A 23704-nucleotide genomic window follows, 5' to 3' on the forward strand; every position below is an offset into this window, starting at 1 on the left:
AACGTCAGTTGGCAGTGGTGAGATCTCTTCTGACGTGGATTTGGATGTGTCCCCTGGGATGCCTGGGAGCGGCAACTCTGTCTCTTCCCCTTTGTAGCTGAGATGGGAAGTGAGGGAGCTGGGCCGGGACTGCGCATTTTGTCCTTCTCTGTGTCCCAGTGATAGATGCTGTCCCCACCTCCCCAAGAGTGTGTCCTGTGCCTGGCTTTGATGACATTTTAAATGCTGGACACCCATGTCAAGCATTTGGGGGGCTGGGGCCAGTGGAGGCAGGATCTGGGGCTGTAGCCAGGTCCCCTCTGTCCCAGACTGGGCCCAGCACTCACTGGGACCCTCCTGCAGCCCACCAAGAGATGGGTGTCAGAAGGGGGGCACAAGTTCTGCCCAAGGGGGGACTGAGTGGTGCCAGCAATCCTGCTCAGTGCCTGCAGATCTCTCAGCAATGTCCCTGCTCTCGGGCTGGTGGCTCTAAGGAGTGTTGGGAAAAGCTTTTGCCTGACCAGGATCGAGTGGGAGGCTTAGTAGAACAAGTGTAATTAATCCTGAGTCATGCTAATAGTTAATCTTGGGCTCTTTGTTAAAACCTGGAGGGGACTTTACCTGTAGCCACAGCTTTTGGCAGGGGTTGTTTGATGCTCGTGGCTGGAGTTTTACCTTGCTGTAGACTGGGGCTGAATTTGTCCTCTCCCATCCCAAGTGTCTCTTGCTGAGCTTGTAGCAGCACAGGCACCAGTGTTGGGATGGGTTCAGGGATATTTTGCTCCAGAAATGTGCAGTGTTGAATCCACTTTCTGTGTATTTTTTCTTTGGCAACTCCTGCTCCTTTCATGCCTGGGAGCTGTAGCTGCTCTGGCCCAGCACAGCCTTCACTGGCACTCATAAATTATTCAGCATGGATTAACCTCTCTGCTGGTTTGTTTTTTCGTCTGTTCAAATTTCTGAGCTGATTTTTCTGTGAGTATTGATCATTGGCAAGGGATCGCTGGAAGGTTTTGCCTGCATACACTTCAGTGGTTATCTGAGAGCTGTTCATTATTAGCATCTGTATTGATTGCAATGCAGCAGTGCCTGGAGGGGGTGGTCAGGATTGGGTCTGGAATGCTCAGGATTGGGCAAACGAGGAGGAGAAATAAGGCCCTGGTCAAAAAAGCTGGTGATGGAGGACTGGGGATGAAAACAGGCTGTGAGTGTGACTGGACCTTAAAGATCTGTGAATTCTGCTGCTATGTCCTACCAGGGGCCAATTTTTCTCCTGTAGTTGAACTAAGTTCAGGCATTTGTCCTCTTTTGCATTTCTCAGTGAATTTATGAGGTGCTTCTGGTGTGTCTTGAGAGGCAAGGGGTGAAGCACAGGTTTATCTGGTCCCTTCCAACCCAAACCATTCTGTGACTCCACGTGCAGCTCCCTGGGAGGAAAGCAAACCGTTGAGCTGGAACAGGGAGCCAGGAGCTGTTTTCCATCTGAGATTTGTGCTGGGTTGGGAGCCAGCAGCATTTTGAGCCCTGTCTTGAAGCAGGGCAGGAAGAAACATCCAAAATCTGAATGCAGACACTTTATTCTTTCTGAAGACACCTTGTCTTGTGTTGGTAGCTCAGAAGTGCTTTCAGGGAGGTGAGAATCCAGGCCGGTGTTCGTGTGTGCTGCTTGGTAGGGGAGGAGTGGGAAGTGCCTGAAAGCCCTGAGCTGGGTTGATAATGAGGCAGCTCATGAGTAGATGTTGGAAAATTACAAGCAGCACTTTGGAGCAATGGCTGTGCCGGCACAAAAACTGCAATAAGCTGAGGCTTTTCCTCTGGAGCACCCGTGCCATGGGGTCAGGCATGAAGGATGTGCTCAGCCTTTGCCCCCAGGAGAGGGAGCACTACAGGCGGTGCTGGGACCTCCAACTCCTACCCCCATCCTCAGGTCATGGCAATGGACATCTTGGCATCTCCAGCTGCTTTTGCAGGGCTGAAGGAGAGGCTTGGGGCTGTGGTACTGCTGGAACTACAGGAGTGCTGATCTCAATGACGCTGAAAGGTGCTTTTTGCGATGGTCCCCTTGAAATTAACTGCTCATACGGCAGGACAGAAAGTCGAAGAAAATGGGATTTGATGCCTCGTGGGGTCAGGGCTTTACAAAGTGTTCCCGGAGCTTAATTGCTCCTGTCTCTAGTTCTGAACTACTAATACCTTCCCTGGCAAGACACTTGGTTTTCAGCATGTGCTTGTATCCTGTGCTGGCAGCCTTTTCCCTGCCCAGCAGTAGCTGTGGTCAGTGTGTGGCTTGGATGACAAGCCACACACCCTCCCTGTGGTGGGGTGGTGTGTGTGGGCTGCATTAGGACTGGTACCATGGTGGTACAAGGCTCAGCTCCTGCTGCCACCACTCCACCCAGCCCACAGTTAGAGCTCCCATTTTCCTGTGCTCTCCACATTCACCGAGGTGTGTTCACGCTGCGGAAAGAGCCATTCAGATGGAAACACGATGTCCAGACAAATACATTTCTAATTATTTCCTGGCAGATAAAAGCCATCTTTCTGTCTTGCATCTGTTCACATGAAAACCTGTACTGTGGCCGGGCTCCCGGCCTCACCTCCCCTCGCCAGCTGGCAAACACAGTCCTGCCATTGTGTGGGAGAGACATGAATTGCTTGTGAAAACAGCCAGAAGTGACCAGTTGCATGTGATCCTGATGGAGCTGCATGGCATGGCTGTGGGATTCATCAGCTCTGCACCAGTGGGCAGGAACCTTCAGCCTTTAGCTCCTGGTACTTGAGAGCGAGTGTTTCTGGAAGCCGATGGGGCTACTGGGTCGTTCTTTTCCTGACCAGGCATTGATGTCCTTGCTGGGACATGGCTGTATAAGGGCTGTTGTGGGCTTTGGAGAGGCTGGATTTTTGGTTACAGGGCTCAGGGGGAGCTGAAATGATGCTCACGATTGTGAGTGCTCGACAGCTGCAACCCCTTGCAAAGACAGAGATGATGAAGACTGAACCGAGAGGTTACACGGGCGGTGGACACAACACTGTGTGTGTTTGAGCTTCCTTGGCTTCTCCAGTCTGTAATTTAATCAGGACATGTTTCCAGCAGATATATCTGGTGGGCTGGAAGGGACCTTGAAGCTCAACTTGTTCCACCCTCCTGCCATGGGCAGGGACACCTTCCTCTAGACCAGGTTGCCCCCAGCCCAATCCAACCTGTCCTTGACACTTCCAGGAACTGGCCAGCCACAGCTTCTCTGGGAAACTTGTGCCAGTGCCTCACCACCCTCACAGGGAAGAATTTCTTGCTTTTTTTTAGCTCTGGAGCAGCTGGGACAGCAGGAGACAGCCTGTCTGTCACAGGATCTGCCCAGGCACCACGAGCATCTGTGTTCGGTTTCTGCTGTTCTCTGAAGGAGCCCAAGTATTTATTTCTCCTTTCCTGGGAAGTTACTTCATTATTTGCTCAATCTCTGACCAGAAAAAAAAAAGTTTGCTCTGGCACCTTCCTGTGCATCTCCAGGCCTTGGAAATAAAGCAATGGATTGCTGAACTAACCCCCTGGGATGGGTAGGGCTGTGTCATACAAGATCAATGATGGGCCAGAGAAACAGTCCAGACACACCTTGCAAAAGTGAAACCATTGCAGGTGCCTTAAAAATCATGCTGAAATAGCTTCAAAGTCCTTGCTTCTAGCAAGTGTTCATTCTAGCAGGGGGAAGAGCTGGGAGCAGAGGGCAGGCAGTAGGATGTTCATCTTGTGGGCTTAGGTTTGCGCTTTAAATTGGTTGTGATGGGATTGTCACAGACCCCCATGAGCTGCACAGGCTCAGCTCTGGCACCTTTCACCCCTGGATAACAGCCCTGTGCCTGCTGGGCTTTTGCAGACATGGAGAAGGTGAGTGAGCAGTGAGGACAGGAGCTCTCCTCCATTCCCCCCTCTGTCTTGCTGATGGCAGCAGATGTGGGCAGAGGAGATGCAATTAAATATAATACAGGATATTGGCCCAGGCTGCCAGGAGATGCCCATGAGATCCATTTAGTGCTGGACTTTGCAGCACCAGGAGTGATAAAGCGTGAAAGAAATGTTGGGTTAATTTGAAAATAGGTCAATGGGATGTAAAGATAAACCCGCAGTCATCTGATTTCTGAGCGCCTGCACCGCACCCGGGGAGGGAACGGTCCCCTGGTTTGATTAAAGCACCTATAAGAGGAAAATAGCAGGACAAGAAGCTGCTGTAGATTTATTCTGGAGTAGGCACAGCTGGTGGAGGCAGCTGGCAGAGAGGCGAGCTTGGCTCTTGCATCCACTGGATTGAAGCTGCTTCGGCTGCGCCCTCCCAAAGAGGAGCGATGCACTAATTCGGGATGTCGGGATGGGACAAGCCACTGGATCACCATCTGGGGCTCTGGAGGTGCTGAACACGGGCATGGGCTGGTCACTACCCTTGGCTGGTCTGGGAGGGGAGGTTTCTCCAGGAGCTGGGATCAAGTGACTTCCAAAAACAGGTCTCTGGGCTGCGCCGGCTGAGGAAGCGGCATTTGCGCTCATCAATTTTATTTGCGTAATTTCAAGCGCCATTAATAGTACATGGCACGAGGAAAAATCAGGGAAATTGCACTCCAACCATGAGTGAAATTGGGTTTAGTAGAAAATTAGTTGACTTAACTGGCAAATGATGAAAGCTTGAATAAAAAATGTTTAAATAAGGAGGAAGGAAAAAAAAAATCCCCCCTCCGCCATCTCAGAGGTGCAGCCTGGATTTGCATGACTGGAATATTAAAATCAGTGGTTATAAAGTGTTTAGGGAGGATAAGGGGGGTAAATGGAGAGATACTCTGCTCAAAGACACTGGTCCTGCTTTTAGAGCTATTCCTACCATGCAGTCAAGGCACTGGGAGTATAGATGGATGTGGCAAGTCCCGAGCACCTGGAGAGGAGGGGATGTGTGGCAGATTGCAGTGAGGAAAGGAGCTGGGGGAGCCAGACCTGCTCCACCTAATTGGTGGAAAGTTTTTTGGAGGCTTCAGAATTAATTATGCTAATTGCTGTCTCCCACAGCCCCTCATGAAGCTTGGTTAGGGCTTTCTTAAATTAGAGATTATTTTGTAATGCAGTGGCTTGTGTGACATGTACCAGCTGGAGGATGGGGTATGCTGCAAGGAAAATGTGATGGTTTAGGGATTTTCACTTAAATACGAGATTTAGAGATTGGCTGAGTTGCTTTGCCTCAGTTGCCATGTTGGTGTAAATCATTGTTTGGCTGATGACTGAGGAAAAAGCAGCATGTGCGTGAGCAAATCTAATGTTTAGAATTGCACCTCTATAAAATCTTGGGGTTTTTTTACTGGCTTAAAAATTCCCCTTCAGCCTCCCCAGGAGGGTTGTCTCCTCATTGCCCTATTTATCGTAGCGAGGTGGCTGTGGGAGGTGAGAGCCTTTCTATTCCTGCCATCTTCCCAATCAGTCCTGTCGTGTAAAATTGTGCATAAAAGTGACAAAACTGTGACTTGTTCCCCCTGCGGCCGCCCTGGCTGGGCTGCCCTGAGCTGACGCTGATATTCCTTGTGACAAGAGCAATGAAGCAGCTGCAAAAGCAGCTCTTCACCTCAAATTGAAATGCTGGGTTTTTCCTGGCTTTGTTATTCCACATTTACACACTTTCTGGGTGTCATGGTCAGAAGTTTGGGATGACCCTTCACCGATCTGAGGTTGGGATGGGGCTGGAAGAAGGATCTTGGTGCTCAGCGCTCAAGGGCTTGCAAGCCATGTAGAATCATGGAGTAGTTTGAATTGGAAGGGACTTTTTAAAGGTCTTCTGGTCCAATACTCTGCAATGAACAGAGGCATCTTCCACTAGATCAGGTTCAGAAGAAGAGGGAGATACAGCCAGGAGCAGACCAAGAGCCCTTCGTTAGTATCTCTTCTGGCCAACCCACTTCTGGCTCCCTGTGACGCCTTCTGATATTGGTGAAGAGTGTGAGAGACTGGAGAGCAAATGCTTGTGATAACTGTATGCCTTGGCTGTTCCCCAGGTGGAAGAGCCATTGATTTCCTCTGGAAGCAGCCATGGACTTGATAGATTAAATGCTGAAGGGCTAGGGAAGGGATGAGGACTTTATGGAAGTGCTCATCAGAGGATGGACCCTTGGGCTGTGGGTTCATTTGAGCTTCAGCTGAGCAACAAATAAAACCCAGGTAGGGCTGGAAAGAGGATTCTCATGTTCAGAAGGGAAAATGCAGAGAAATTACAAGAAACTTAAGTAAGAGAGCTCACATAAGAGGGAAAGATTCAAAGCCTGGGAGTTTAAGACCTAGCCAGAACTTTTATTCCTAAAAGAAGTAAAAATACGTACAGGCATGGCTGGGATAAATTCCCATCTCCAAATAGGTGCTAGGAGTAAATGAAGAGCCCAGAAGAAAACAAAGACAGACGTCTTGGCAGGCAGGAGTGAAGGGTGAGATTTCACAGTGTCTGAGCTCAGACTTGCAAAATAAAACAGGAATTCCTCAGCCCTGCTGGAAGGACTGAGAACGAAATGGGACAACTGCGTGGTGAGAGTGAGACAGCCTGAGTGGACCAGACCAGCTCAGTGGTTTGGTTTTCCATGAGGGTGTTGCTGTTGCTTTTTGGGTGTTTGTGGGGTTATGAGGGTGAGGAATTATTGTCTTTAGGAGGAAAAAAATTATAGAGCTTTAAAACTGAGGAGCGAAGCATTTGTATTTCTGAGCAAACTGGCACTTGGAAATCACAAGTACATGTAACTAGGGTTTTTGAGAAACCTGCTGAAGCTGGAAGGTGTCACAGGTTTTTTTCTGAGAAGGAGGAAACGTGGTCCAGACAAGCAGATGGGCTGCCAGTCTGACATCAGTGGTAGACTTAGTGGAACAGCTTTGGAGAGAGGGATTCATCGGTTCAGAGAGGTAATTGAAAATGGAAGGAGACACACCACAGGTTTACCAGCCTTGTATCTTGCTGGATTAATCACATCTCACCCTGGCAGCGAGGTAACTGATGGTCTTGATAAAGAGCTTGCAGTCGAGTTTATCTGGGTTTTCATCCACTGGAGGAGGGAAGAGGGGCTGAGTATGGCTGTTGTAAGGAACTGTTAGGGAATTTTAGGCTAAGCTGGGAGCCTCACAGGCAGAGAGGAGAGGAAAGATGTGGTTTTACAAGTCTGTCACTGATGTGGTTGCAATGAAACCAAATGAAATCTGGTGTCTTCAACAAGAGACATCCAAGGGAGTATGTGTGGTGACTGAGATGGTGATGAGCCCTGTCTGGGATTGCTGTGCAGAAGCCTCACAGTCTGTGTGGGAAGAGCAGGAACTCAGCTGGAGCAGGTGCAAAGATGGGGAGGGACCAGGACTCCCCAGGTCTTTGGCCCAGATAATGAAAACTGGGGAGAGGAGAACCATCTGCATCCCCCTCCATCAAAGAGGGAGCTGGTTGGTGGCTCCTGTTCAATGCTTGGCAGGAAAATGAGCGTTTGTGTTTCGGGGCTTTCATGGTGCTGGGCCCTGATCCCTCCTGCTTCTCCCCAGTCACTTAGGGGTGCCTCCAGGACGGGGAAACTGCCCCTTGACCAGTCCTTTGCCTTTCGACCTGATTTACACTGACTACCATGGACTTCAACAGATGAAGCAGCACATGGGGCTCTCCTTTAAGAAATACAGGTAAGCAAGGCCTCTGCCTGTTCTTATTCTCCATTTCATTAATTAGCAAGCAAAGACTAATGGTAATGACCTCGAGGGATAGCCCTTCCCATCCAAGGAACCCCAGACCCTTTGATTTTACCTTTGATTTTTGCCTGGCTGGTGCCTTGCTGTGTCCCCTGCTGCCGTGGCACGAGGCATTCTGCTCACTCCAGAGCCTCACGTGTTTAAGATAAAACCTCATTAAAAGAGACTGAACTGGGAAGAGACCAGCTCCTGCATGTGCCTGGGGGGTGTGTGTGCTTCCAGTTCCGTGCCTGCAGCCAGGGGTGGGCACACCTCGGAGGGAAGTGTAAGCCTTGTGGATTTGTAAGGACCCCTGTCCATTCCTCCTTCAGCATCAAGACAAATGTCATCGTCCCCTGGTACATCACCAGCCAGGAAAATATGCGATTTAATTTAGTGCTGATAGTCCTGCTATTTATTATGTTTTTTTCCCATCTCTTCCACTATCCTACACAATTTTATTAGAGAGAAAAATGACAAGCTGCGTTATTGCTTTTATTATAAATGCATTTGCTCTCGCATTCAGCTTGTTTTGCTCTTCCCTTGCTTGTTGTTCCCCTTCTCTCCTCAGTCTTGTGCTGGTAATGCCTGCCTCAGCATTCCCAGGATATTGGGAAAAGCATTAATAAGTCTTCAGGAGATTCATCGTTCTCACAACTGCCGGGGAGTGGAGAGTCCTGCCAGGCGAAATTGCTCCTCGCAGGAAGGAGCAGTGGGTTGGGGAGGGCTGTTGGTGATGCTCTGGGGTGCAGACAAGGGACGAGCTGCCTGGGGACACCAGGTATCCCTGGAAGTTGGGACTCTCTCACGGTGAGGTCCCGGGGTCCCGTTTGCTCTCCCAGGTGCCGCGTCCGGGTCATCGACACCTTTGGGACGGAGCCGGCGTACAACCACGAGGAGTACGCGACGCTGCGCGGCTACCGCACCAACTGGGGCTACTGGAACCTCCAGCCCACCCAGTTCATGACCATGTTCCGTGAGTGGGGCACAGGGGCATGGCGGGGTGGTTTGGGGGTCTCACAGGTACCACAGAGGCAGGTCTGACCTCCTCCAGCTGGTGATGCACGGGCAGTGCTGTCCCCCCTGGCTCTGCTCCTGCTTCCTCGTGTCTGCAAGGAGCTCCCAGGTCTGCTTGGCCACCTCTTGGGCTACAGAAATGATTCGAGGAGAGAGACCAGGCTCCTTCCACCATGATGGGTTGCTGGCTCCAGCACAGTCAGGGCACAGCCAGCAGCTTCCAGCTCCAGGGAAGGGAAGCGTGGGGTGGTTTTGGTTGCAAAGCCTGGTTTGATTTCAGCTGGGATGCTAAAGGTGAGAGACAGCTCAGTGGTCTGGATTTGCCTGTGGCATAGTCAGGAGATGTGCTTGTCTGAAAGGAGCCCAGTGACCTGCTGGCTGCTGGATTAATCAAGTGTTGCTTTTTTCTGGCTGGATAAAGCCCCTTTGGCAGCCTTAGAAATGCCTCACTTTGTAAAGAGCCACTTGAGTGGCTTCTGAAGCCTGGATTTCATGAGCTGCTTGGATGGGGATTCATGCCATTTTTCCTCCAAGCTCCAGCAAGGCTCTGGAGCCGGGCTCATCCCATTCCCGTGCTGCAGTGTGGCTGCATCCTCAACCCCGGGAGGTGCCAAAGAGCATCTGTCCAGCCGCGTGTCTTCTCCCCTTGGTGCCCACAGCTCACACCCCCGACAACTCCTTCATGGGCTTCGTGTCAGAGGAGCTCAACCAGACAGAGAGGCAGCTCATCAAGTCCAACAAAGTGAGCAGCATGGCAGTGGTGTACGGGAAGGAGGCCAGCATCTGGAAGGTGGGTGTCCTTGGGGTGGTGGGGAGAGCCCAGGCAGGCAGGGGTAGCTGTAGGAACAGCTCGGAGGCAGCAACAGCAGCAGCCTCTGGCTTTTCTCAGTGTGTTTGTAGAGGACCATCCTTGTCCCATTCCTACAGGAGTGATGTGACACATCCAGTGCCTCTGAGCAAACAGGGAGAGGCTGGTGAGACACCATTCCCTGCTCTCTGCTCGGGGTGATGCTTGCTCCCAGCAGGCTGCTGAGGCTGAGGATTTCAAATCAATGATTTTATGTAATTAATTACAATGATTGCCGTTAATTAATTGCAATGATTGCTGTGCTATGATGGGGATGGTTTGTCTCTGCTTTCAAGTACCCTGTGAAAAGGGATTGTGCTCCCTCCGTGTGCCTGTGTCTGCAACACCTGGGGGAGAGGGCGGGTGACTGTATGGGGACAGCACCCACAGCACCCCCAAAACATCCCCCCTGCATCTCCTACAGGGGCTGTGTGTGCTCCCCCCGTCTTACCCAGAGCTAGCAAGCTTCTTTTCCTTCTAAGGCTTTAAAAAGGAGCTAATTCTCACTGTCTCTTGATTTATTTCTATTTTTCCCCTTCATGCACCACCTGGGGCTGCTGCAGTTGCAGGTACTGTACCTCACCAGCTGCTGCTGGGCTTTACCTCTGAGTGTCTTCTCGGGAGAGAAAAGGTTTTGCCAGAGTCGACTTTGCCTTGACGTGGGCTTGGTCCTCTGGAGGTGCCAGGATTGATGTGGGTTGATGCAGTGGGGGCTGTATCTCCTCCCTTTCCCCATCTTCCCTGATTAGCAGCCGCTAATTAGCAGGGAAGCCTGCGGTGGGCCAGGATCCAGCCACACCGTCTCCTCTTTGCTGTCTCCCTAAAAGACCTGCTGAAACCCACTAAATCTCATTTTAGGGAAACTGTAATATCTTATCTTATTTTTCTGCCATTCCCCCGCATTTTCCTATCCAGAAGTCGCATTTGAGCTCAGTTAGGTTAATTTAGGAAGGCACTAAAGAGAGTTAAAACCTCAGAATGGACATTTCCCTCCACCCTGGGTGCTGCAAGCATTTGCTCCTTTTAGTCAGAATTCACAAACAACATCAGTTTCCACAAAACTGCATATTTGGAGTCATTTATTACTCTGTGAAGGGGCTGAGGCTGGTCCTTGCTGGTGGCTGTTCCTTGAGGCCAGGCTGCCTGGGCTTTGCTTCACATCTTGTGCTGCCCCATGGAATAAAAAAAGGGGATGGAGGGATTTTTCCTTATTTTGAGTGATTTTGTGGTCTAGGAAGGCAAAGAACACCTCCATCTTCTGGAGTCATTTACCAGCCTTGGACCAAACGCTGTCTTGCAGAGCAGGATGTTTTTGACATTTAGAAACATTACAGTAAACCTGCCTTTCCTATATTTCTCATTTCCTACCCCTCTGAACTTCTCGCCTCCGGCTTGCAATAGGAGCTGAAGTTTTAATAAGGTGAGAAAGGCTTGGTTTTAGCCTTGGAGAAGTCCAGGGATACCTGGCTGAGGGCAGAAATACGGTGTTCAGGGAGGCTTTAAAGCAATATACCCAGTTTTCCCAAATTCCCCATTTATAACTCCTTATTCCCTCCCAGTCTCTGCTCTTTCGGGGCCCATTGCAGCACTGGAACAAGCTGAAAAGGCAGTGTCCAAAGGGTGGTTGGTCCCTTTGTGGTTTTTTTCAACCAGAAAAAGTTCTGCAGTAGAGAAATTGCTAAAGGGAAAGGTTGCTTTGCAGAGCAAAAGCAGGAAAGCCTCCAAAAAAAGAGAATTGATGACCCCCTTCATTTTCCAGGTAGTGAAACAGGATTAAACCTGAGCAAGAAAATCCTGGGGACTCGTTACTTGGAATAAGAGGCTATTAGCAAGGTCTGGTCTTTGCAAACTTCCCTCTGAATCTGCTGAAGTCTTTAATTCAGCAGCTCCAGAGTGGAAGTTGCCCTTGGAGGCAGCAGGGAAGGCAGGAGCTCGAGGTGCTGATGTTCAGGGTGATGGATCCTACAGTCGTCCTGGCTCTCTGGGAGTGTGGGGGGGGCCAGCATGTGTTTACAAGGAATGAGGAGGGGAGGGTATGGATTTTGCAGTGCTGTGGGTTTACCTGAAGCATTGCAGGTGCTCTGGAACAACAGTGTGAGAGCTAAATCTCCCCCCACAACCCTGGTGGAATAGGTCAGGCCCATCTTCTGGTGCAGTTCACACCTCTGCCTTCCTCCCCAGGGCAAGGAGAAGTTCCTGGCCATTCTCAACAAGTACATGGAGATCCATGGCACCGTTTATTACGAGACACAGCGGCCGCCCGAGGTCCCGGCGTTTGTGAAGAACCACGGGCTGCTCCCACAGCACGAGTTCCAGCAGCTGCTGAGGAAGGCCAAGGTGGGGGAGAGTCATCCCAGGACCCTGCCCCTCATTACCTGCCTTCCAGCCTTGTAGCTGGGATAATTAGCTGTGAGCCTCTCAGCCAGGATAATTAGCCAGGAACCGAGCAGAACGTATCCTTCCAGATCAAGATGTGTCTGATGGGCTTCTCCTTGCAGACTGTCCGCGGGTGGAGCACAAAGTTTCCCGATTAATTCATTTATTGCTAAATGGGGTGTTGGGTTTGTTTTTTTTTCCCCCCACCATATAGCTGTGATAAAAATAAATGGGATTCTCAGAAGGAATGTGTGGGTGTGGGCACATCCCGGTCGCCTTCAGCTGGTGCCTGGGGGAAATATTCTTGATTCACCAGCCCAAACAGCTTTGGCAAAGGAATATTGCTCCATGCAGAGGCAGTGTGGTGGTTGTGACCACCATGGGGGAACTTGCAGCTCCTGGACACCCCATGGCCCGTGTACAGCTAAGCTGTAGAGCAGGGGGAGTTTTGAGCACATTTGATCTGTGGGGTGTTGAACTCCCGTAGAGGCTTGGTGTGCAGGAGCAGGGCAGCAGAGAGGGATGCTGGTGGGTTACTTGGGAGACTTCCCTATGGGGCTGGGCACATGCACTCACCAGCACGTGGTTTTTCTCCCTTGCAGCTCTTCATTGGCTTTGGGTTCCCCTACGAGGGTCCTGCCCCGCTGGAGGCCATCGCCAACGGCTGCGTTTTCCTGCAGGCGCGGTTCAACCCCCCGCACAGCTCCCTCAACCACGAGTTCTTCCGCGGGAAGCCGACGTCCAGAGAGGCAAGTGTGGCAGCGGGAGAGTGGATGGGATGGGATGGATGGATGGAGCCCACCCCGTTTGCACCAGGGTTTGGGCCAGCCTGGGGAAGAGCAGTTGCTAAACTGAGATTCTTTTTTGTTTTGTTTTTTTTGGGAGAGATTTCCTCCACACGCACACGTGTGGATACCTTGCAGGTTGGGTGCCCTCTCCTGTCATTGCATCATCTCCATCTAGAGCTCTTGGATGCAAGGGGCTCTGCTGTGGTTTTGGGGTTTCCAAGGAGAAGGTGGTGCAGGAGCCTTCTGCAGACCACAAACCCCAGCTCCTTCCCCACCAGTGCAGATCCACGCACACCCTACACCCTGCTCCCAAACCAGGGCAATGCTCCCCTGTTCATCCCTTTGTCCACATGGAGGGACAGCAAGACCTCCATGTTTTTGCAGGGGTATGAAATCCCTCCCAGGCTTGCTCATCCCTGAGAATTCAATTTAAGTAGAGCAGGAACTCTTTAAAAGTTAAAAGCTTGAGAAAATTGCCTCTTTTATTATTAATAAAGTGGATAAAGCAGTGCAGTGCTCAGGGAATGAGCTGGGGGACCAGGCACCTCAGCCCTGCCACAGCCCTGCTTGGCAGCACCATCATGGGGTGGGGGGCATTGGGCTGTCCTGGCCCCCCATGTCTGCCCTGTGAACCCCCTGAATTAGCTGCTGGTGTTATCACCCATCCCAGTGGGTGCTGTGGTTGTGCTTCAGCCTGGAGCTGGGATGGCAGGCGGGGGTGAGGGCTGTGAAATGCCTCAGGGTGTTTGTGTGCCAGAGGGGAAGGAGGAGATCAATCTGTTGGGAATGAAATAAGAAAGGACAGAAAGCTGGAGAATAAAACACAGAGTATGCCCTGCTCTCCTCCTCCAGCTGCCAGGGGTTCAGGCCCCTCTGCCATATTTCATGGTGCCCCCAAAATACCTCCTCTGATCAGCAACCTCTCTCTTCCCTTCCCAGAGGAGATCAGGGCTCTGGCTGCCTCACAGCCACGTGGGGCTGAAACAAAAGAGGTAGATCCCCAAAAGTCACCTGTGTGGGTGGCTGTGGGGTTACCAGTGTGGGGGCTGCCTGTGGCATCAGGGCAATGCAGCTTCCAGCACTGCTTTCTCCCAGTGCTAGACTTTCCCAGCCTTCAGTGGCGATGGATTTTCCCTCTGCCTTGTTTCTGGAGCTGGCAAACCTGGGAGACATGGTGCCTTCACACACCTTTCCTGCTTTGGTCTGTTTTTGCCATCCAGACCCACATATGGCTCAGGTCAGAGTTAAATTGTGCTTGTATTATGGAGATATTCAGGGCTGTGGAGGGATTTCAGTGTTGTGGGGAATTTTAGCACATCAGCCTGAGGACAGGGGGCAGCTAGGTTCAAAGGAAACCTTTTTCCAGCACCTCCCTGTGTACAAGGAATTAAAACTTGTTGTGTCCATGCCTGAGCCTGCTGCTCCTCTGCCATCACGGCTGTGAATGGGACAGAGCAGCTGTTCCAGTAGGGATTGCAAAATCCTGCTGACACTGCTGTGTTTTAGGTGTCCTCCCAACACCCATATGCTGAAGACTTCATTGGGAAGCCACATGTGTGGACTGTTGACTACAATAACTCTGAGGAGTTTGAAGCTGCTGTCAAAACCATCATGAGGACCCAGGTACGGCTCAGGGTGGGTGTTGGGGTGATCTCCCTGCTGCTGGGTTTGGACAGCAGTTGCTGCTGCCTGGCTCTCCCTCTCAGGCATTAATTACTTTTTCTTCCTTGCTTCTCCTTTGGAATTATTTGCACGTGCAAGGCAGAAATCCTCCTCTCCTGCAGCCTCAGAGGGACACGTACTCCCACTTTGCTTTGGTACCGAGTATCGTTGGCAATTCCCTGGGGCAGAGCTGTGCCTTTGAGGGACCCTCTGGGCAGAGCTGGAGCAAGGGGAAGCTGAAATAAGGCAGATGAGGTTTGGGAGCAGGAGGCTGGGATTACTGGAGATATGCAGTGGTGCTGGGATCTGGTGTGATTCAAAGAAAAACCCAGAAAGCATCTCCCTGCAAGTATCCAGAGAGCTGCAGACCCCTGTGCCTGCCAGTCCCCCATTTCACTGTTGATCATTAGCGTTCAGATGGAGCAAATCAGTAGGAATAACTTCATGAGTTGCCTCTGTGAAGGATGAAGGGATGTAGGGAAGGGGGGGACATGAGGACCCTCGGGGAAGGCAGCACTCCCGCTGCGCCCGCTCTGGAAACGCTCCCTCATGAATATTTACCTCCTGGCCTGTGGCAGGAGCCTTTCAAGTTGTCCAAATTATTAAAGTCAATTTTCCTGCAGGGGAGAAAAGTGCTGATAGCCATTTTGCTTGCAATTTGCTTCTCCTGGGATGAGCCCTCCCCTCGTGAGGACATTATGTGCTGTGAAACCAGGGCTCTGCGTGGGGCTGTGGGGGCTCAGGATTCACAGTGCTGGGTGGGCTGGGGGGGGGACAGGGGCGATGCTGGTCAGAGAGGTGACATCCAAACTTTTCCCTGCATTGGAGGCTGCAGAGGTGGGTGTCTGTGACAGTTTGGGGGCTACATTCAGCTGCTGTGGCCATGCCATCAGCCTGATGGCCTCTCACCTCATCACAGGCGGTTGCTGCAGCTCTTCACCTCGCGCTCGTTTTCTCTGTGGATTTGCAAAGACAGAACAAACCTAACTTAAGAAAACAGTTGTTGTTTTGCGCATTCATCCCCGTATCTCGATTAGAATTAAATTAAAAATAATTACATCCCTGCTGCTGTGCTGCTGGGCCAGCTGTCAGTGCTTGACCCTCCACCATCTGGGCTGGAGACGGCCCCGAAGCAAAGGCAGCGCTGTGAGCGGGCGGCCGAGAGCTGTTTTGGGGAGAGGGAAGGAGATTTTCAGCCTTTCCAGAAAAGAAGAAAGAAAATAGTGAAGCCTGGTGCTGCCATGCTATTAAAATAATTAAAGAATGACTGGAGAATTAGGGAGAGGGGGGGAAAAGGGCTGTGCTGGCTCCTGAGCAGCTGCGCTGCGATGTCGGCTGGATGCGCGCCAGGTCATTTAGGTGCCTAATGATAATGTCTGGTTAAAAAATAAAGGAACTAGAAATTTGGTGGTGTGATGGGAAGAGCTGGTGTGGGGACCCACTGTGTCCATCACCAGGCCCTCGCCAGAACATGCCATGCCCATCCCTCTTTAGCCCAAAGACAAGCTCCTGTCCCAGCTCTTCTCCCCATTCCCACTCTTGGACCAAGGAGCCCCACCTCTCAGTCCCTTCCCACAAAGCATCCCAGATCCTGGAATTACCATCAACAGCTGAAGGTTGAAGTCCTAAATTTACCTCAAACGAATAAATCCAGTTGCTGACATCCCCCTTGCATTGTGACACACAGTCACTGTGGAGGGGAGTGATTCCTTCCCTCCAAGAAGTTAATCCCACAACTCACCTCTCTGGGGTTTCTAAAGACATTTTATAAATCCTCCCAAAGCAGAGCAGGGAGTGAGTGTGAATAACTTACAGCAACCTTTTCTCCCCCCCTCCCCCCCCTTTTTATCTCTTAAATAGGAAGGTCTGCTTTATTAGAGATGCTGTCAAGGCAATTAAGCTTTAAAATTGACCTACCTTACAGGTTTAAAAGCCTTGTTATAGGCTTTGGCTCCAGGAATCCCTGGGTATCTTGTTTTTAAAATGCTGTTTGTTACAGCAGGAATTGAAAACAAGGGCATTAGCAGGAGGAATAGCAGAAAGCTGGTGCCTGGACAGTTTAGTGTTGTTGTTCCCAACCAGGTACTGGAACTTGGAGAAATTATTTTACTGATTCCTTATTCCCCCCCCTGAAGGTTTTGTTCCTCTGGGGTTTTGTTATTGGACTATATCTAACAAATTTGTCTGTGTTTCAGAATAACCACCATCAATTTATTTTTTTTTCTGTCAAAACATTTCATTTCAAAATTACTGGAATGAAATACTATGGTTTTGTTTCCCATCTACCTGCCTTTGTTTGGAAATACCCTGCCAATTTATTGAAAGGAATGCTCGTATCCAAAATGATGCATTTCCCTTTGCTTCACCAACTCAGACAGATTGAACCTGAAACACAACATTTTTTTCCCCTCCTTGATGGGTGGAAACACTGGAAACTGAAAACTGACCTGAAATTGATTTTATTTAGTATTTTTTTGTTGTTGCATGTCTGAAAAAATCACTTATCCCACAGCTGTGGTTTTGCATCTTCCAAGCCAAAACTCAGGAAAACATTTTTGGGGGTATGGGATGTTGTGGGAAACTGTGAGATGCTCTTCCATCAGCTTTTCCTGGTGGTATTTGTGTTGGGTGCTGGGAACCAGAGTGCCAGGGAGTGGGAACCAGGATGCTGAGTGCTGGGAACCGCTTTGGGAGCTGATTTCATGAACCTGGCGGTAATTCTGATACAGTCAAGCTGACAACAAGCTCTTGGCTTGGTTCTGGGGGGGGATTTGCTGATGCTCAGCAATATTTTGGTGTTACCTGAGGCTGCCCCAGGCTGCCTGTGGCTCTGCAGCCAGGTCACTGCTGGCAGGGCTGTACAGCACCCCACTTTATACTGCTGACACCCAGGGCTGCAGCTCGGGGTGGGATGTGCCATCCCACAGCTCCATCCCTGCCCCAGCTCCTGCCAGGCTGGCAGAGCTTCCCGTGGTGTGTTTGTGCAAACAGAGCAGTTAGGATGCAGCTGGAATCCTTCACCAACCTAGTTTTGCCTGAAAAAAACTTCTTCCTTCTGGAGAGGGAGCTGAATCACGGCTTGGACGTGGCTTGGGTTTGCAATATGTGGTTTTTTTCCCCCCAGAAAAGCCCTTGTACTCCCCTCTCTTGTCCTTTCGGAGGTGGCACCCGTTCAGGGTCACCCTGCAACTGCTGGGGAAGGCTTTTGGCAAGCTGTGCCTCTGCCTTTCATCCCACTTGGAGCAGTTCTAGGTTTCCCTGGTGGCTCGCATCCCTGATCTATTTATAAGGAAAATTGAAACTGTGGAAGCACCAAACCCCTCTGTGTCAGAGATCAAATCCTGGCACAGTGACATGGGGCAAAGAGACAAGTTGTGTCCCCCTGGGAAAGGTGATGCTGGGAGGTTGTTCCAGTGATGGATCATGGCCATTATCCAGGGGTTGCAGGCTGGAGAAGGAGAGAGGTTTGCAAGCACCACCATTTTCTGGGCCTTCAGCTTTTTCCATTGTCAAAAACAGTCCTCGCACAAGCAATTTAATAGACCCAATATTCTGGTGTAGTGAAGGGAGAAGGCTTCATTATATTAAAGTCAAACATACAGGACTATAATGGAAAATTATACATTTCAGACTATGCCTGAAAGAGCAGTGCATTAAACATCACAGTGAAAATAGCTGGTTAAAATGTTCCAGCCTGCTGTTACGTGCCAGCAGAGAATTGCATTATTTTTCTACTTATTTGTCTGATGACGTTTGGATTTTTTTTTCCCCCTTTTCCTTTTGAGTGAGACAGACTTACTGCTCTCTTCCTGCTGGGGGCTAGAAAACCGGGGCTCTCGTGGTGGTATCCCCCCGGGACACCAGTAACTCCCTGTTTGGCTGATGGAGAGTGCTGGGGCTGGAAAGTTCTGACTCTGTGTTCCTCACCTGGGGGAAAGGGTGGCAAAGTCCATCTTCACCAACCCCTCCACTCTCTCCCATGGCATCCTGTGCATTGCTCTGCCAGGCAGTGGTCTCCACCTCTGAATCCCTCTCTTCCCAGGGCTCTGGGGACATCCTGAGCTCGCAACACAGGGAATGCCATTAAGGATGTGGCTGTCAAGAGGAGGCCAAGCCCGTCAGATTTTAATTAAACAATTATCTTCTCAAAATTGGCATTTTCTATCAGCCCTGGATGCACGAGCTGAATCCTAACAAGACTGGGAGAGGGGAGTAGGGGGGAGTGAGAGGCTTTGGGGGACCCCCTGAGGGGGAGAGAGGTTGGAGGAGCAGGGGCTGCAGAGGGCTCTGCCCACAGCCTCCTGATGTCCTTGTACCCCACAGGGCCATGGGAGTCTGTGGGCAGATGTGATTGCACGTGGAGCATCACCTCTGCAGGCGCAAGGAGGTTTTCTGCCTCCATCCTGCAGTCATGTTCTGCATCCCACTGGGTACCACAGTGGTGTTTTGGGGGAATTAGGCTGATTTTTGGAGTTTTATCAGCTCTATGCTTGGCAAAACGGGGTCCTGGGAAAAGCCCCCCAGTACTGCAGCCATGAAGGCAGTGCAGGGATGAGACTGAGCACTGGTGATGCTGAGCAAGGGGTGGTTTGTCTCCCCCAAATTTGTGCCAGGCAGCATCGAGCCCCCAGCCTGGTTCTGTGCAACTGAGATGGGCAGTTCTGCTTTGGCTGTTTCTTTTTTTTTTGAAGACTCTGCCCCAGTTAACTGAGAGCCCATCAGGAATTCGGAGGCAGGATTGGTGCCTGTCACTGTGTCAGCTCTGATTAGCATGCACATCTGTAATTAGGCAGAGCAGCTGTGATTTCCAGCATGGCTGAGATCTCAGGTGGGATATTTATGGCAGGGAGATGCTTAGAGGGTTCTCAGCAGACTGAGCCTTTGAGCTTGGGTTTGACAGGTACTTCAAAAGGAAATAGCTATTTTGGAGGTGCAGAGCTCAGAAAATAGAAGCAGCAGTGTTTTCTGGATTAATTATCTTTGGGCTGGTTTTGCTTATAATCCTTTTGCATGAATCCTTTTGCAGAGATAGCAGAGGAAAGGGGGTCACAGGACCAGCTCCTTCCATGCCCCAACATCCTCCGGCTCATGTAACATCTCTGGAAAAATAAGGGAGTGTGGCAAAATACGTCTTCCCAGGGCAGAAAATTTCTTAAAAATTAATTTGTTCCAGAGGGAAGCAGGGCATCAGTGACACAGCCCTTGTGGCAATGCTCTTCCCGGGGGGAAAATCACTCTGGACCTTGGGACAATGGCCATGTATCAGCCCTGCTGAGGGCAGTGAGCACGGCTGCCTGCCCCTGCCTGCTCCTCCTGGAGCCTGTGCCACTGCAGTGCCAGGGACATGCTCGTTTGGGGGATGAGAAGGGCATTTGCCATGCCAGGATCCAAGGGTGACTCTCAGGACAGGGAGATGTTGGGAAGTGCGTGCGGGCAGAGTCTCCTGAAGACCAGCAGCGTTTCGTAACCCACACTAAAAATACTCCGTGGTTTAAGCACTGCTGACTCTGTAAATAGCATTTATCAACGTGGAGGTGCAGTGACAGCACCGACATCCACGTGGGCATCAATGTTTGCTCCATCCCAGTGTGCAGCCGGCTGCTGCCTCCCTGCCCCATCCCAGCCTGTGCCAGCAGGGACTGACAGAGATCCGGCTTCCACCCCATGACAGCCACCAGTGCTGGGCAGCAAACCCTCAGCAGCGTGGCAGTAGGAAAAGAGAGATGTTTTTCCAGGTGTTGTTCACAGCCAGTCCCAGCCCTGGGCTTTTCCCTGGCCATTTTGTGGGTTGGAGCACCAGGGCTTTTCTCTCTGAGCAGGCTGAGCCCTGTTGAGGTCAGAGGAACAGAGGATGCTAAAACAGACCTGAGGCATCACGGGGATCACTGTTGCTCTGGATTAACTTGGCATCTTTACCAGTCCTACCTACTCCCCAGTATTTTAAAATTCCTTCCCCCTTGCCCCCCAGTGCTGAGTGTTTCTTGGGCTGAAACAGTTCATACTTAAGTTCAACGTGACCTATAGCATGGAAACTGATTTGATTTGATATGATTTTATAACCTACCTAAAGTGGAGAAAAGGGAGACTAAAACGGAACAGAGTGATTTCATTTTCACCACTACACAGGCTGAACCCAAAGTACTCCTTCTCCCTCTTTCTCTTGTGCTTTGTGGCTTGTGAGGTTTTTCCAGCCCTAGGATTCTTCCCTGCTCGCTTTGGTGGACAGACATGAGCCGTGGGCTTCAGTGGGTGGGAGAGCCATGCCCAGGGCACTGCTATGCTGGGCCACTGGGCTCAGGGGCAGGGCAAGGCTGTCCCTGCTTGCTGCCTGTGCTCTGCTCTTCCCCTTCACAGGTGGACCCTTACCTGCCTTACGAGTACACCTGCGAGGGGATGCTGGAGCGGATCCACGCCTACATTCAGCACCAGGTTGGGGGAGAATCCCTGTCCTTGCTGGGGAACCATCTCTGTTCTCATGGCCAACCTTCCCTCTTCTCCCTGGGGAACATCCCTGCCCTCCCATGGGCATTGTGCAGCCAGTGCCCTAATTGCAGAAAGCACCCAGGAGATGGGGCTGGGGGAGGTTTGTTGTGAACCAAAGATGCTGGGGGTTGGTGGAGGATCCCTGGTGGTGCTGGGCCTGGGTCAAGGCCTTTCTGCTGCAGAGAATAAGGCAGCACTGGGAGAAGAGGTGATTGATGTGTTTGTCCTCCACAGCAGGAGATGCCATCTATGCACGCAGGTGACCTCAACCTGATGAGCAAACTCATCATCCCAAGTGTCCTCCTGTCTTGCCAGCAGGCTCCCTTCCCCTTCCTTAACATCTCTCCCTGTCCCTCAGCTCGCTGACCCATTGTCTTCTCTCCCGCTAGGATTTCTGCACCACGTCGTCTCCTCCTCTGCCTCCCAAGACCAAGAGTCCTGCTATGCAAAGCCCTCCGAGCCCGCTGGTGCTGTCCCCCAACGCCACTCACCTGGTGTGGTCGCCCAGGGCCAGCCAGGACCCCAAGGCCTGGCCCCCCGTGGGCTCCCTGCAGGTGTGGGTGTCAGAGTCCCGGCACACGTGCACCGAGACGTGCCGGCGGCACGGGCTGGTCTGCGAGCCCACCTTCTTCAGGTTCCTCAACAAGGAGGAGGTGTTTCTCCAGTGAGTTGTGACCTTCTCAGTGAATTTGGGGAAGGGGCCAACAGCCAGACAGCGTTCCCTTTGCTCCCTCCGTCCCCACCACCCATTTTCCTCATGTGCCCCCTAATGAAATCCCATTGAGGTGCCTTCGTGCCCAAGGCAATGCAGGCAGGGAATTGCCAGTCCAGCTTCATGCAACGACCGCCTTTCCAGGGACAGCCTTTCCAGGCACAGTTCTGCCTCTCTCCCACCCTGTTCCTGTCCCCCTCCTCTGTGCTCTCTGCCGTGCTCTGTGCCCTTCTCTCATTTTTAATGTGTCTCTCTGTAAAACTGCATTTTGAACACACAGCGGTAAAGTTTTAATAGAGTATAAATCTGCCACCGGGCTCCGTGCTGCTCTGTGGGCAATTAAAATGCGAGCCTTGCTGGTGCTGTCACACTGGTCAGGCAGGCGCTGCGCGTCCCACTGACAGTTTTATATGATAAATTAGAGCTGGGGCTTGGGTTTCACTCTCTCCCCTCCTTGTCCTCCTCCAGAACTTAAAATGAGCTGGCTCAGGGACTGATCAGTTGAGAGGGGTTGGTGGGAGGGCGATGCCAGCGCTGCTGCTCCATCTGCATCTGGGAGTGGGGGGATGTTGAGGTCTGCACTGGGCATTTTTGCTGCTCCACGGGGCATTTGCTGATGCCCAGCCCAGTTTTCTGGCTAATCCCAGCTAGCAGGGCACATGTGGGCATCCATTGAGTTCATGTCCATTCCAGGGAATGTTAGCTGCTGTAGGAGGTGTCCATGGAGAGTGGACTGACCTGTTGGTCAGCGAGGGGCTATAAAAGAATCGTAGAATATCCTGAGTTGGAAGGGAACCACAAAGATCAGTGAGTCCAACTCCTAAGATTTCTGTGGGTTTTTATGGGTGATCCTGAGCCACCCATTGCCCACGCAAGGGTTGGGGTGATGTCTGGGCTGCAGGGTTGAGCTGCAAGGCTCATCCCTTCCTGCGGAGTGTGTTGGGCTGGTGACAAGCACTCAGTTTAGCCAAGGGGTGTGCCAAGCATAGATCAGCAAAGATCTGCCCCCACGCTTTGCCAAGGAACGTCCCTGGGAAGGACAAAACCCCTTCAGTGAACCCCCAGGCAGGCTCCTCACTGAACTGACCCTCCTTTGTCCTCGCTCCCAGGCTCAGCATCACCTGCGACAGCACCGAGTACGAGATGAACCATCTGTACCCCGCGGTGGCCGAGAACGTCCACGAGTGCTACCTCCAGAAGGAGCCTCTGCTCTTCAGCTGCGCCGGCTACAACACCAAGTACCGGCGCCTCTGCCCCTGCCGTGACTTCCAGCAAGGACAAGTGGCTCTGTGCAGGGACTGCTTGTGATGGGGGGTGACCCCACCGCGTTTGTGACGCGTGACGTGCACCGAGTGGCTTTTTCTCGAAGCTCTGCGGCGGCTGAGGAGGTGGGACGGGTCCCTCCCGGGGCTGTCTGACTCTGGGGGTTGTTTCATCCACCAGCCAACTGTGAATGACCATGTCCTGAACTTCGGTTTCATTTTTCTTCCCGAGGAGCATCGTCCGACCGCATCCGAACCCACCTGGACCTGGTGGCGCTGGGATGGGGTGGTGGGGAGAGAGAGGGGCTGGGGACATCCTCCCCCTCCCTCTGGCAATGGGACAAGCCACCAGCAGACTGCAGTTTCAGGGTTTTCATCCTCTTCAAGCATCCTGAATTGTTTTATTTATTGATTTTTTTTTTTTAACCCTCCCCCTGACAAGTGGTAAATTAAAGGGGAAGCAACACCCAGCCCTTCTGTGGGAGTTCTTGGGCAGAGCTGGGTTGGGGGGGCACGGGAGGGTTGCTGGTGCCTCGTGGATGTGGAGCTGGGGAAGGACAAAGCCCGAGGAGAGCAGATGGGTTGGATGGACATGGTGTCCCCAGGAGGAACCAGGGGGCTCTGGGTGGCTCCCAGGCTGTCCCTGGGGAGCGAGGGGTGGGATGGGCTCCTGGGAAGGATGCTGATTCCTGGGATAGTGTTCCCAGTGGGGCAGAGGTGCCCAAAGTGAGTCCCCCAGCCCCTCAGGCTGCTCTTCACCCATGCACAATGCTGTACACCCCTCCAGGGATGACTGGAGGTGGTGGAGGGGGCATAGGGGCTGCTTGAGGTTTGAATGAGCAGGCAGGGAGGAGGATGTTCTGCAGCAGC

At 51.7% G+C, this 23704-nt stretch overlaps 1 protein-coding gene across 2 annotated transcripts in view; it reads left to right on the top strand.

The window, feature by feature from the left end:
- Positions 1-23304, top strand: part of MGAT5B (alpha-1,6-mannosylglycoprotein 6-beta-N-acetylglucosaminyltransferase B) — a 64949-nt gene extending 41645 nt beyond the window's left edge. The window contains exons 9-18 of one of the 2 annotated variants that reach the window (XM_027654560.1): positions 7511-7642; positions 8530-8663; positions 9364-9494; positions 10115-10120; positions 11733-11888; positions 12530-12676; positions 14222-14338; positions 20732-20806; positions 21250-21524; positions 22682-23304. In XM_027654560.1, the coding sequence (XP_027510361.1) occupies positions 7511-7642; positions 8530-8663; positions 9364-9494; positions 10115-10120; positions 11733-11888; positions 12530-12676; positions 14222-14338; positions 20732-20806; positions 21250-21524; positions 22682-22880 (1372 nt within the window). In that variant the 3' untranslated portion in view covers positions 22881-23304. The remainder of the gene's footprint in view (positions 1-7510; positions 7643-8529; positions 8664-9363; positions 9495-10114; positions 10121-11732; positions 11889-12529; positions 12677-14221; positions 14339-20731; positions 20807-21249; positions 21525-22681) is intronic. The other variant, XM_027654561.1, reaches the window with a different exon arrangement.
- Positions 23305-23704: the final 400 nt, after the last annotated feature.

Source organism: Corapipo altera, unplaced genomic scaffold (assembly GCF_003945725.1).
Source record: "Corapipo altera isolate COAL_440 unplaced genomic scaffold, ASM394572v1 343, whole genome shotgun sequence".
In the NCBI taxonomy this organism is placed as follows: Eukaryota; Metazoa; Chordata; class Aves; order Passeriformes; family Pipridae; genus Corapipo; species Corapipo altera.